The sequence below is a fragment of the Raphanus sativus genome, chromosome 4, assembly GCF_000801105.2.
Source record: "Raphanus sativus cultivar WK10039 chromosome 4, ASM80110v3, whole genome shotgun sequence".
Classification (NCBI taxonomy): domain Eukaryota; kingdom Viridiplantae; phylum Streptophyta; class Magnoliopsida; order Brassicales; family Brassicaceae; genus Raphanus; species Raphanus sativus.
In genome coordinates, this window is record NC_079514.1 from 31,253,386 (window position 1) to 31,269,132 (window position 15,747).

The 15,747-nt window shown below is 31.0% G+C and overlaps 1 protein-coding gene across 1 annotated transcript; it reads left to right on the forward strand.

The window, feature by feature from the left end:
* The first annotated feature begins 11,349 nt into the window (after positions 1-11,349).
* Positions 11,350-13,174, forward strand: LOC130511286 (putative defensin-like protein 38). Its single transcript, XM_057008200.1, has 2 exons — positions 11,350-11,416; positions 12,948-13,174. Exons 1-2 carry the CDS (start codon positions 11,350-11,352, stop codon positions 13,172-13,174), a joined length of 294 nt encoding a protein of 97 aa, XP_056864180.1.
* The last annotated feature ends 2,573 nt before the right edge of the window (positions 13,175-15,747 follow it).

Consider the following 15,747-nt stretch of genomic DNA (forward strand, 5'->3'; position numbering starts at 1 on the left):
TTTGATTTTTTTATTACGTATGAATTGAATACGAATACATTCAAATATTAAGATGTGTAAAAGGTATATTAAATGCAAAAAAGTCGGGTGTATAGCGATAGGAACGTGAGGCATAATTATGTTATGAGCAAAATCTTAGTTTGGCATATAGTAATCGAATTAAGTGGAATTTATTAATTAAGGTAATATAATGTATAACAAAAATTAAAGAGTCCAACAACTTTGTTTAAGTAGATTTTTTCAGAATGTTTCCCTTTTAATAGTATAGACTAGATTTTGATCCGCACAACCGTGCGGGTGATTATTTTCATTTTATACATATAAATATTTGATTTACATGATTAGTGGTATATAATTTTAATATTTACCATATTGGTAATATTTTAATAGAATAAATATTTTCAAACACAAAAATTACCATATATGTTAATCGGATTATCGTATGAATTAAATCTTTGACTGAATAACATATATTAAGTGTAATTTATAAAAAGTGCTTCATTTAAGTTATTAAACATAATACATTGTGTTTAGTTTTGTCATTTTAAATCTAATTTTTTATTTATTATCCATGTTTTTTGAGGTTTCTTATATTGTCTATTGGTTATTTAGATTTTTCTAAAATTTTGGATTATTTACAGTAAAATTTTCAATGTTAAAAGTTTTTATTTGCGATTCTTCATCTATCATACATCACATTATATAATTAACACTTAAACCTACAACTACGATAATAAAAAAAAACTGGAAACAAAATATTCACATGAATTATATTTTTCTAATCATTTATCTGTCATTTTTGTTATTGACATTAATTGGTACAATATCTATTAGACTTTCAAAATTGTATATGCTAAAAAAACGAAAACAATTAAATTACTGAATAATATATGAATATGGTCCACATAAAAATGAGCTTAATTATCTTTTTGTAAAAGAAAGCAGTCCTATATCTATATTATTGAAATATAAAATTATACATGCTACTATATTTAATAACATAAACTAAATACATTTTCAAAATATCATTTGTAGACCGACCATTCATATCAATAGCATATTTTCAAAAATATTAATAAAATTCTGAATAAACAAAATAAAATTTTAGAGATCAAAGATTTAATTGAAAAAATATTAGTTAAATTAATATCACAAATTTAATACAAAATTTTACATATGTTTAATATAGTTACATAATTAATTAGATACTTAAAAGGTTTATTTTAGTAAAAAATGAAATATATATTTATACTTAAAATAATTACGAAATATACATGTATATTTTAAATAAATACAAAAGTAGTTACATATTTAAAAATGTTTGTTTTAGTGAAAAATGAAATATATATTTATGTTGTAAATAAAAAGATATGAAAAGATTTTTTCAAATGTAATTCAGAGAAAATATAGGAATAACTGTTTAGGTTTTTCTGAATAATTAAAATATTTCAAATATGCATACAATAATTCATTAAACAACTTTCTAAGAGGTGGTCCAAATTAAAAAAATCACACATGAAATAAGTCATGACTTCTCTTTTAATATAATAGATAGATATATAGATTTTGTTTTTTTTTTTAATTTGACCAAACATTATCAATTGGTCATACTTGTGTTTTAATAAAAATATACTAGATTCTGGCGTATATTTTCTATTTTAGTTTTTTATATTTGAATTTTAATCATATTTATGTTTAGAATTAATTTAATTTAATATAATTTTGGTTACTATATTAAATATGTCAAGTTCCATAACTATACATACACTTGTACCATATGTATTCTATAAATTATTTTTAAACTTTAAAAATAAAGTTTGCAACATATTATATTTTCTTAGTAGTTACCTAATATAATAAGTCAAGAGTATTCGTATCTAAAAAACTCAACTCGGAATCAACCCGAAAATCAAAGTCTTATACTCTATTAGACATTGTCTATATACTCGAACAGTTTTTAAATTATTATATCCAAAAACCAATATCAAACACAACCCGCATCGAAAACCGAACAAAATTATTGAAAATGTTAAAAAACTTAATTTTTAATATATTTTGTTATATATATATATGGTTAATATGGTCTTAATAACTTTAAGTAAAATCATATTTAAGATAAAAAATTTAATCGAATAACCTATTTAAAACCCGTTGTACTAAATGAGTTTATATGAACATTTATTTCTAATAAAAGTTCATTTAACCCCTCTAAACTCTATTTTAACATCATGTGCTTTATTAATTGATAAATTTAATGTTTGAGTAAAATATTTAAAATTTGAATAAATTAATGTCTGGTTGAATAAGTTTCAGTTTCTTGGACTGAGATATAAGTTATGTTGCTGTAGTGTGGTAATGGTTTTTGAAAAGATATATCAAAGTTTATTATAGTTAGATATTATATTGTAATAATCGGTTAAAATAGTATATGTTTTCTTTTGTAATATTAGGGGTGAAAATAAAAAATGAAACTATTATGAGTGTTTTATTTTGTATTTCTTAACAAATATAAAGTGTCTATAATTTAATAAATACAATTTATACTTCTTAACAGAAATTATGAGGAATAATTAATATATCATTATAGACAGATATGTCAATGATGTAACTGTAAGGATACTCTCAACTTATAAAACAAAACAAAGCACAAAACATCTCTCTAAAATAAACGCTCCTCCATCTCTCTAGAAACCGACGGTTGAATCTCTTTGTTCCAGACCGGCGTTTTGTCGGTGCCGGAGGCGCCACTCCTTTCTCTAGCTCTTTTTCTATTTGCTCTCTCCATCACCGCTCTGATCCTTCGTCGATATGCAAGCGGTTCTGAATCTAGCGAGCCCTATCCGAAGAATCTATTGTAGATTGACAGAGACGGTCTTGACTTACTTTGGAGCAGCGGTGAGACCTCGAAGTGACGGTGGTGGAGTGGGTCGGCTTTTAGGGTTGGAGGATATCCCAGATCTAACTTTCCTCTTTTTAAGATCTGCGGAGAATCTTCTCTCGACGGCGGCGCGTGACATGGTCAGAGGCCTCCTTCACCCTGGATCTTCACTCCTGTGTGACGGTGAGATTACCGGAGAAAATATTTGACAGTTAGAAGAAGGAATCTTCGTCCTCTGGTTCTCAGAGACGACATGTACTGGGGTTTTGCGACAATTGAATGGTCAACCGGAAAAGCGAGCACCGCAGTCGTATGTGGTGGAGCTCTACATCCCAGCGCCAGAGTTGATGATGTGGCTCATTCAGGTGGTATGTGTTTCACTATTCCGGATGCTCAGCTTTCTTTGCCGGTTCGTGTCTATGTCAAAGCCCGACTTTCTCAGTCCGGACTCTATGTCTGGTTTATGGCTAAGGATCAGGCAAGAAACTCCGATGGCTCAATTGATATACCATGATTTTGACCCACTTTTAGGCATGGTATATTGGTATTTTAGGATATATCCTATCCATTCTTGGGTATATATTGCATATTTATAGGTACCGGAGCTAGTGGAAGAAAGATGATGATTTTAGAGAATTTTGGAGCATTAAAGAGTTTACACCCGAGAAGGACCGTATCGACCACTCGAGGTCGACAAGGAGAGACACGCGTCGATCGATGTACACTCAGTACTATCGATCGACACTTAGCCGCAGAAGCCCACATTTGGTCACAACCGACTTGAAGCCCAATACACCATCTATTTACCATAATTCCCCTAACGTGTTTTAACCTAATTATTCTAGTATTTAAGTCTTGCCTATGTGTTTTAGCAGACAATGGTTTTTCTAATATAGTTTTTAGTTTCATAGTTTTGGTGAGAGAGAGAGTTGTCAAATCTGAGAGCATTCTTGAACACCATTTATTTATCTATTCTATTTACAGAGCTTTCTATGATTTTGTCTATGTCTTACTTGGCTATGTCTGAGTAGACACCTTTGTTAGATTTAGGGTTCAAATAGTTATGAGGGATTAGCCCAAAATATGATTACCTGAGCATGTGATATTCATCTTAGAAGATCATGCTTAATGCTTGTGTAGGAGTAGTTAACCTACACATGAATACAAATATACAATCATTGGATCTATTTTCTTTGAGCTAGCAGTTTACCTGGAACAAGCGACAGCTGACTGAGTGATTGTTTGGTGAACTGTATTCAACCTACGATCGGTAAAGCTTATTAGTAGCGGATCGATCGATACTCATATAGAGTGATCGATCGATAGACGCGGGGTAAATGACAATCAATATATTCGACAGCATATCGATGGATACATGCGACAGCAAGTCGATCGATACGTGCGACATAATATCTATCAATACCTTAATCTATGGCTCGCCAGGGGCGTGTTCATCGGTTCTAGTTATTAGATGGTCGCAACGACAGTTGGGCTATTGCTTAGTTGGGTTCTTTTATATCATGCAAGCATCTCACATAGGAATCATACCTCTATAATCGTGATAACCTGAATAGTAACCTTAGATCTAACTCTTTTAAATTATACTAGTTAACCCATCCAATCATCTTGAGTAATTGTCCTGCTCAAAATAGTTTCCTTGTTTACATTTATTTTCACTGCAATAATAATCTTCAGTCTAGCTTAGTTATAATAAGATCTATTGATTCCTCAGCTCCTTGTGGATTCGATCCCTAAGTACTAAAATTGACCTCTTTTGATGAGAGTAATATTGCTATAGGGTAATTTGAGCAAGTATCAAATTTGGCGCCGTTACCGGGGAGCTTTGATCGTCATTAGATTTTATTTAAGTCTGGGTTTTACTTTCTGTTACTATTGTCACTGATAATTTTTTTTTACTTTTCTTTTCAGGTGCATGCCCAACATAATTAGAAGCAAGGAAAAAAATGAATTATTGTCTGCTGACCCCGCTGCTTTGGAACGTTCAATCCGCAAACAGATCAGTTCCGCATCGATCGATACACCTGCCTGTGCATCGACCGATTCTCATCGCCAACTGTCTACCGAGTTTCAGTCACCGCCGATCGACACCAGTTCACCTACATCGATCGATCTCACTCTGACATCGATCGATACTATTTCATCCACATCGACCGATACTTTTCAGTACCCGTCGACTCACATCTTTCATCTGACATCGACCGATACCGCATTTTCGCGCATCGATCAATACTGAGAACATGGTCGTGACTTTAATACTCGGAACGGACGAACATGGAAACCTGCGTTACCAAGATGGTCACCTGCATTATGCAGCAGGTCAAAAGATTAATGATCAGGGGATCGCAATCCCTGATCTAGAAGCTGAAGCTGCTGCAGCTGCTGCTCAAGCTGCAGAAAAGGCCACCAGAAACAGATCACTGGCTGAGTACAACCGTCCAGATCAATACTATGCCAACAGATCTGCAATCCGCCCTCTAGAGATTCAGAGGACCGATTTTGAGTTGAAGCCTATCTACTACACACTTGTAGGACATATACCCTACAGTGGAGCACCTAATGAGCATCCTATAGACCATCTAGAGAGGTACGAGGATCTCATATCAGTTATCAAAGCCAATGGAGTACCAGCTGATTACCTACTTTGCAAACTTTAAAAGCACTCTCTTATTGGAGAAGCTTTGCAATGGCTTAAACAACTATCATCAGGATCTCTTACATCCTGGAATGACATCAAAAATGCTTTCTTGATGAACTTCCTTGATGAAGCACGCGCAGAAGACTTGAGAACTAAGATTGCTACCTTCAAGCAGAAGCCTGCAGAACCTTTCAGACGCTGTTGGGTCCGTTTCAAGACCTATCAGAGAGATTGTCCACACCCTGGATTCAACCAAGTGCAGCTACTAAGCACTTTCTTCAGAGGATTAGACCTGGTCTACCAGACAATTCTAGATACAGTTAGTGAAGAAAACTTCAACACCAGGAATTTAGAAGAGGCTGTGAGACTTATTGAGAACTTGGCAACTAGCAACAGTAAGAACACTGACTATGAAAGGAGAAAAGCGGCCAATGCCTTAGGGATATAGCAGTTGGACGAGATGCAAACCAAGCTGGATAGCTTTAAGAAGCAAGTCAGTTTTGCTGAAGATGTAGAAGTTATAGAGACTGATGAGGAAAAGGATGTGAAGTACATAGGAAGATTCCAGAGATATGGGAATCAGAATCAGAACATGAATTTCTATGGCAACAGTCAGAGGAGCAACTTCAACCAGAATTCACAGTACTAGAAACCCTTCAGCAACAACAACTACAACAGCAACAAGAACCTCACAAATTCTTTCTACCAGAATCCACCACCACTTACTCAGGAGAGCAAGTTTGGAGCTATTCTTGACTCAGTTCTAGAGGGTCAACAGAAGCTCACAGTGGATTTTAATGGGAAGATAGATGATGTGTACAATAGCTTGACCTCAAAGTTTGACACTTTGAGCACTCATGTGAAGAAATTGGAGACACAAGTGGTTCAGACTTCTGAAGCTATCAAGAGACAAGAAGCTTTCATCAAAGCTAGAGAAGAAGATCTCATCAGACACCACATCAATGCTATTGTGGTAGATGATTTATGGGTAGTGGATGAATATGGGAACCCCCATAAGAAGGTTGTTGGAGCCGGCAATGCTATGCATATTGACACCCATCGATTGATAGAAGATGAACACGATCGATCGACATGGGAAGAGGACTATCCTTCGATGTTTGAGGTGTGAAATCTATCGACAGAGTCCATAAGATCTACGGCTACGAGCAACCCAGTTCGGATAATCACGCATGAAGAGTTCACAGAGAAACATCTGAACCCACTCCACCCTTCCGCCGATCGATCCGAAGAGGAAGAAATCGATCACCCTATTGCTACCGCCATCGATCGACATGACATTACTGTCATCAATCGATGCAAACTGCGAAGTTCCTAAACCATTAAAGCAAGTGACAGCTGTAAGGTAAGTCTTGATATGAACAATAATGGGACAAAATAATTGTTTGGATGACTAAAATCGATTGTCCTAATAAATTTATGTGGTTCAACAGTAAGAGTTGAGATTATCACAACAAGAGATTAAATAAAAGGCTTTCTGAATTTAATTTAAAACAAAAAGTCAAAAATTTTGAAAGATACTAAGTCAATGTATATATATTACTTCTCCTAGTTTTAGTGTTCTATTGAAATTTTAGGAAAGACCTTGTATTTTATTTCTAAAAAAAGAAAAAAATATTTGTATAAAAGAATCAGATGCTTAACCGAATTCAATAATCATTCCATACTAATTTAAAACACGAAAATAACAAGAAAATAAAAAGAAACAAATGGCCATCAGTTCAAATGGTATTATGTTTGTCGTTATTGTGATGCTATTTTTGTTGGTTTCAACAGGTAAGCCGCATCCTAAACAAACATTTTATGTAAAGCTGCAATTATTATGTTTGTGTTTGATTGTTAGTTTATTGTGTATTTATTTCAGTAATTTTCCAAATTTATCCATCTCAAACCAAAATTTATATCTATATTATGAAAATTGAAGTACATTTAGAAATTGTTTGAAAATATGAATAGCAGTATAAAAAGGAATATAATATTGTTTGGAAACATAGATATCAGTAAATTAAAAAATAAGTTACGGACTTATGTTATTAATAAAAATTAGAAGTCCACTATATTATCTACCATATTAAAACTAAAGTACGTTTTGATACTTAATTTTATTTACATATTTAGATTTTTATTTATTTATAGATTTAGCCACCACATTTAGAATAAACTAAATACATATTCTTATACTTTATTTTTAACAGATTATGTCACAGCATTTAAGATTAATCTATACTATTAAAATTGAAGTAACTTTTGGTACTTCCATTTATTTATATATTTATACTTCATTTTATTTACTTATTTAGCCACTGCATTTAGAATAAATTGAGTACTTATTTTTATAACTTTGTTTTATAGATTCTACCGCAGCATTTAAAACAAATTAAAATAATTAATTAAAATTTCAGATCTTATCTAACCAGATAGATATTCATATCTTAACCGTTAATCATTTTAGTTAAATTTTTATTATGTTATTAGAGGCTATAACAAAATTATGGTTTTTTTTTTGGTCAAAATAAAAATACAAACTGAAATATGTAGTATATATATTATATGAAACATTATTTATACATAGTATTTCCTTATTTAGTTTAGTCAAATATAAATATTTGAAAGTACAATTTTCAAGAAAGAAATATCATAAAATTAATAATTATTCATCTAAAACTAATGTAACAAATTAAAATTTTAGTATGTTGTGTCATTTTTAACTAAAAAAAGAAAAAAGAAGTTAATATATAAATAGTACAATTACATCAAATTGCATCAATTTATAACATTTTAGATATAATATTATGTACAAATAAAAAGAGTATTATAAACATCTATATTATAAAATAATATATTCTACTCTAAGTGTAATTTACAAAAAAAAAATACACATGGGGTTTTTATAAAATCAATGGTTATGAGTTTACATTGAACACAAGTTAAACCAAACACATCCACGTGGAAATAGAGATCAAATTCTAGTTAATTTTAAAGTAAAAAGAAATATAAAAGTGAAAATTTTTGTTATTTGAGTTTAGGTTAGACTTCGTATGAATATTTTTCAGTAAGTTCTTAACATACTCCATAAGAACATTAAATATTTTTTCAGATATGTAAAAAAACAAGTCAAATTTGTAAACCACTCAAATGTTACTTGCACGTCCAAATTTTTTTATTTATTTAATCAAACCCCATTATATGAATATGTTTGTATAATCTTGTTTTTATAAAGACATAATCACTATCAGTAAACCTAAATTTTACTACTTAATCATGCTTTAACTACTTTTAATTTTATTTAATCAGGAATAGAAAATGGACATGCTCAAACATCGAATGCTTATTGTAAGAAAACAAGAAGCAAATTGGCCTCTCATGACACTTGTACAAAGAAAAATGGTGATGCGTTGTGCAAAACGTCTTGCAAACATGAATATTATCTCAATGGAAGTTGTCTAATACTTCCAAACACAACAAAAAAAGATTGCTATTGCTACCATATCGATGATGGATCCAAATGCTCAGGTTTCTAAATCCACAGGCCATGAAAGTGTATGGAAATTCTTCGTCAGTACAACTACTACTTGATATCAATAGTTATTATGTTGATGTGTGTAATAAATTCATCTTATAATCAATTAAGTAATCAAGAAACATGTATAAATAAGAATATCAAAATTGAAGATATGATAAAAATTCTTTCAAGATTATAATGATAAAATAAATTAAACGAAAGAAATATGGAAAAGAAAGAAATGATAAATTTCTTAACTATTGTTGTTCTAAAAAATTCAAAGACATATGTAGGAACATGCCGAAGGCTTATGGTAGAGTTGAATGAAATTTGGTATGTTTATTGTTAGCCTTAGCCTACAACCTCAAATGGATCAAATGGGTGATGAAGTATATTTTCTGAGTTATTATGTTTTAATAAGTGGTCAAGTCCATTTTATGTTTTTATCAGAATGTGGTTTAAGATCAACTCCAATGTATTTTCTAAGTTACACCCACTTTCTCCTTTTCTGTTTGTGTTTAGCACAGAAGGATTATCTGATCTCCTTCAGAAAAGAAAGATTATCTCATCAACTGATCCACTTATTTGAGAGAGTAATTCACTCCTTAGGGTAATTTGAGTGAGATCACCTTCAGTGAGTAAATAGAGAGATAACAATGTTACTTTCGGTGAAGACAGAGACATGTTGAACATGGATCCACCGACAAGACGCAACGAGTTGAAAAGAAGAGTTTGTAGAAACTCAGCTGGTGGTGCATGCTGGTGGCACTGACAAAGGCGATGGCTCAGCTGATTCGTATACGCCTTCTCTCCACGTCAAAACTTCTCGAATTCATTGTATATCACCAACGAGAGTATCACAGATGGCTTCCGATAGCATGATTACTATTACGATGATGTGTGACGACTCCGGTGTGATAGTCTGGCTCTCCGTTAGTGAAGAACGGTGACGGTGATGATGTGATACATGGTCAGCTCCCAGCCTCCGACTTTCCTCTTCTTCCATACACTAACTTATTTAAAAAATCATATAAGGGGCAGTTTGTTTCACCATCGAGATGATTCATTAAGATGGAGATGAGAGTTTTGTTTGTTTAGACATAAAAGATGTAATCATTTAGAGGATTCATCTGGAAAAGTTTTTGAAATTTTGGCTAAATTTTGAATATCAACTGGCTGATCCAAATTGAACCATCTCGATGGAGATGGTTTTGTCAAAATGGTAAAATGTTTATTATAACTCTGATATAATTAACAAATTACAAACGTAAATCTAAATATCATTTCGTCACTCAAAAAATAATAACAAAACCACAAAAATGCATTTTCTTGCAAAAAAAGAAACATTTTCCGCCAAAACCGCAAAAATGCATTTTTTGCCAAAACCGGAAAACACGTTTTTCCTCCAAAACTGTAAAATCTTGTTTTCCGCCAAAACCAAAATATCTCGGTTTTCCTGCCAAACCCGAAATATATCGGTTTTCGGCCAAAACCGAAAAAGTGTTTCCTGCCAAAACTGAAAAATATTTTTCCCACCAAAAGCAAAAAATATTGTTTTCCCACCAAAACCGATAATCGCATTTTTGCGCCAAAACCCAAAAAATATTTCGGTTTCCCACCAAAACTGAAAATGTCTATTCCCACCAAAATCACAGAAACGAATTTCCCACAAAAACATGTTTTCCCGCCAAAACCGCAAAAATACGTTTTCCCATAAAACACATTTTCGCCAAAACCGAAAATAGCATTTTCTGGCAGAAACGCGTTTTCCGTCAAAACCGCAAAACCCGTTTTTTCGCCAAAACCACAAAAACATGTTTTCCCAACAAAAACACATTTTATGCCAAAAACGCAAAAACAAATTTTCCGCCAAAACCGTAAAACAACATTTCCCACCGAAACCATTAAAGCAAGTGACGGCTGTAAGGTAAGTCTTGATATGAACAGTAATGGGACAAAATAATTGTATGGATGACTAAAATTGATTGTCTTAATAGATTTATGCGGTTCAACTGTAGGAGTTGAGATTATCACAACAAGAGATTAAATAAAAGCCTTTATGAATTTAATTTAAAAACAAAAGTCAAAAAATTTTGAAAGATACTAAGTCAATGTATGTATATTACTTCTCCTAGTTTTTAGTGTTTTATTGAAATTTTAGGGAAGACTTAATTTGTATTTTATTTCTAAAAAAAGAAAAAAATATTTGTATAAAGAATCAGATGCTTAACCAAATTCAATAATCATTCCATGCTAATTTAAAACACGAAATAACAAGAAAATAAAAAGAAACAAATGACCATCAGTTCAAATGTTATTATGTTTGCCGTTATTGTGATGCTATTTTTGTTGGTTTCAACAGGTAAGCCGCATCCTAAACAAACATTTTATGTAAAGCTGCAATTATTATGTTTGTGTTTTGACTGTTAGTTTATTGTTAGTTTATTGTGTATTTATTTCAGTAATTTTCCAAGTTTATCCATCTCAAATCAAAATTTATTTCTATATTATGAAAATTGAAGTACATTTAGAAATTGTTTGAAAATATGAATAGTAGTATAAAAAGGAATATAATATTGTTTAGAAACATAGATATCAGTATTAAAAAAATAAGTTACGGACTTATGTTATTAACAAAAATTAGAAGTCCATTATATTATCTACCATATTAAAACTAAAGTACCTTTTGATACTTATTTTTATTTACATATTTATATTTTTATTTATTTATAGATTTAGCCACCACATTTAGAATAAACTAAATAAAATTTTAATACTTTATTTTTAACAGATCATGTCACAGCATTTAAGATTAATCTATACTATTAAAATTGAAGTAACTTCTGGTACTTCCATTTATTTATATACATTTTTACTTCATTTTATTTACATATGTAGCCACTGCATTTAGAATAAATTAAGTACTTATTTTTATAACTTTGTTTTACAGATTCTACCGCATCATTTAAAATAATTAATTAAAATTTCAAATCTTATCTAACCAGATAGATATTCATATCTTGACCATTAATCATTTTAGTTAAATTTTTATTATGTTATTAGAGGCTATAACAAAATTATGGTTGTTTTTTTTGTGGTCAAAATAAAAAACAAACTGAAATATATAGTATATATATTATATAAAACAATATTTATATATAATATTTTCTTATTTAGTTTAGTCAAATTTAAATATTTTGAAAGTACAATTTTCAAGAATAAAATATCATAAAACTAATAATAATTCATCGAAAACTAATGCAACAAATTAAAATTTTAGTATGTTGTGTCATTTTTAACTAAAAAACAAAAAAAAAAAAAAAGTTAATATTTAAATAGTACAACTACATCAAATTGCATCAATTGATAACATTTTAGATATAATATTATGTACAAATAAAAAGAGTATTATAAAACATCTATATTATAAAATAATACATTCTACTCTAAATATAATTTAAAAAACATAAAATATGCATGGGTATTTTATAAAATCAATGGTTATGATTTTACGTTAAACAAAAGTTAAATAAAAAAAATCCACGTGGAGACGCAGATCAAATTATAGTTAATTTTAAAGTACAAACACATAAAAGTGAAAACATTACGTTGTTTTTTGAGTTTAGGTTAGACTTCGTATGAAAAAGTTTCAATAATTTCTTAACATATTCATAAGAACATTAATTTTTTTTTTCAGATATGTAAAAAAAACAAGACAACTTTGTAAACCACTCAAATGTTACTTGCACGTCCAAAATTTTTATTTATTTAATCAAACCTAATTATACGAAAATATTTGTATAATCTTTTTTTTATTGAGACCTAATCACTATCAGTAAACCTAAATTTACTACTTAATTATGCTTTAACTACTTTTAATTTTATTTCATCAGGAATAGAAAATGGACATGCTCAAACATCGAATCATTATTGTAAGAAAACACGAAGCAAATTGGCCTCACATGACACTTGTACAAAGAAAAATGGTGATGCGTTGTGCAAAACGTCTTGCAAACATGAATATATAACCAATGGAAGTTGTCTAATACTTCCAAAGACGACAAAAAAAGATTGCTATTGCTACCATTTCGATGATGGATCCAAATGCTCAGGTGTCTAAATCCACAGGCCATGAAAGTGTATGGAAATTCTTCGTCAGTACAACTACTACTTGATATCAATAGTTATTATGTTGATGTGTGTAATAAATTCATCTTATAATCAATTAAGTAATCAAGAAACATGTATAAATAAGAATATCAACATTGAAGATATGAGAAAAAGTCTTTCAAAATTATAATGATAAAATAAATTAAACGAAAGAAATATGGAAAAGAAAGAAAAGATGCTTAACTAATGTTGTTCTAAAAAATTCAAAGACATATGTAGGAACATGCCGAAGGCTTATGGTAGAGTTGAATGAAATTTCGGTATGTGTTTATTGTTAGCCTTAGCCTACAACCTCAAATGGATCAAATGGGTGATGAAGTATATTTTCTAAGTTATTATGTTTTAATAACTGATCAAGTCCATTGTATGTTTGTATCAGAATGTGGTTTAAGATCAACTCCAATGTATTTTCTAACTTACACCCACTTTCTCCTTTTCTGTTTGTGTTAAGCACAGAAGGATTATCTGATCTCCTTCAGAAAATAAAAGATTATCTCATAAACTGATCCACTTATTTGAGAGAGTAATTCACTCCTTAGGGTAATTTGAGTGAGATCACCTTCGGTGAGTAAATAGAGAGATAACAATGTTACTTTCGGTGAAGACAGAGACATGTTGAACATGGATCCACCGACAAGACGCAACGAGTGAAAAGAAGAGTTTGTAGAAACTCAGCTGGTGGTGCATGCTGGTGGCAGTGACAAAGGCGACAGCTCAGCTGGTTCGTATACGTCTTCTCTCCACGTCAAAACTTCTCGAATTCATTGTATATCACCAACGAGAGTATCACAGATGGCTTCCGATAGCATGATTCCTATTACGGTGATGTGTGACGACTCCGGTGTGATAGTCTGGCTCTCCGTTAGTGAAGAACGGTGACGGTGGTGATGTGATACATGGTCAGCTCCCAGCCTTCGACTTTCCTCTTCTTCCATACACTAACTTATTTAAAAGATATCATAAAAGGGGCAGTTTGTTTCACCATCCAATGATTCATTAAGATGGAGATGAGAGTTTTGTTTGTTTAGACATAAAAGAGGTAATCATTTAGAGGATTCATCTGGATAAGTTTTTGAAATTTTGGCTAAATTTTGAATATCAACTGGCTGATCCAAATTGAACTATCTCGATGGAGATGGTTTTGTCAAAACGGTAAAATGTCTATTATACCTCTGATATAGTTAACAAATTACAAACTTAAATCTAATATCATTTCGTCACTCAAAAAAAATAAAAAACCACAAAAATGCATTTTCTTGCAAAAAAAGAAACAATTTCCGCCAAAAACCGCAAAAAGGCATTTTTCGCCAAAACCGGAAAACACGTTTTTCCACCAAAACTGTAAAATCTTGTTTTCCGCCAAAACCAAAATATCTCGGTTTTCCTGCCAAACCCGAAATATATCGTTTTTCGGCCAAAACCGAAAAAGTGTTTTCCTGTCAAAACTGAAAAATATTTTTCCCACCAAAAGAAAAAAAGTATTGTTTTCCCACCAAAACCGATAATCACATTTTTGCGCCAAAACCCCAAAAAATCTCGTTTTCCCACCATAACTGAAAATGTCTATTCCCACCAAAATCGCAGAAACGAATTTCCCACAAAAACAGGTTTTCCCGCCAAAACCGCAAAAACACGTTTTCCCATAAAAACACATTTTCGCCAAAACCGAAAATAGCGTTTTCTGGCAGAAACACGTTTTCTGCTAAAACCGCAAAACCCTTTTTTTCGCCAAAACCACAAAAACATGTTTTCCCTACAAAAATACATTTTATGCCAAAAACGCGAAAACAAATTTCCCGCAAAAACCGTAAAAACAACATTTCCCACCGAAACCATTAAAGCAAGTGACGGCTGTAAGGTAAGTCTTGATATGAACAGTAATGGGACAAAATAATTGTAAGGATGACTAAAATCGATTGTCTTAATAGATTTATGCGGTTCAACTGTAAGAGTTGAGATTATCACAACAAGAGATTAAATAAAAGGGTTTATGAATTTAATTTAAAACAAAAAGTCAAAATACTAAGTCAATGTATGTATACTACTTCTCCTAGTTTTTAGTGTTTTATTGAAATTTTAGGGAAGACCTTGTATTTTATTTCAAAAAAAAGAAAAAAATATTTGTATAAAAGAATCAGATGCTTAACCAAATTCAATAATCATTCCATGCTAATTTAAAACACGAAAAAACAAGAAAATAAAAAAAACAAATGGCCATCAGTTCAAATGTTATTATGTTTGCCGTTATTGTGATGCTATTTTTGTTGGTTTCAACAGGTAAGCCGCATCCTAAACAAACATTTTATGTAAAGCTGCAATTATTATGTTTGTGTTTGATTGTTAGTTTATTGTGTATTTATTTCAGTAATTTTCCAAGTTTATCCATCTCAAATCAAAATTTATTTCTATATTATGAAAATTGAAGTACATTTAGAAATTGTTTGAAAATATGAATAGTAGTATAAAAAGAAATATAATATTGTTAACATAGATATCAGTAACTAAAAAATAAGTTACGGACTT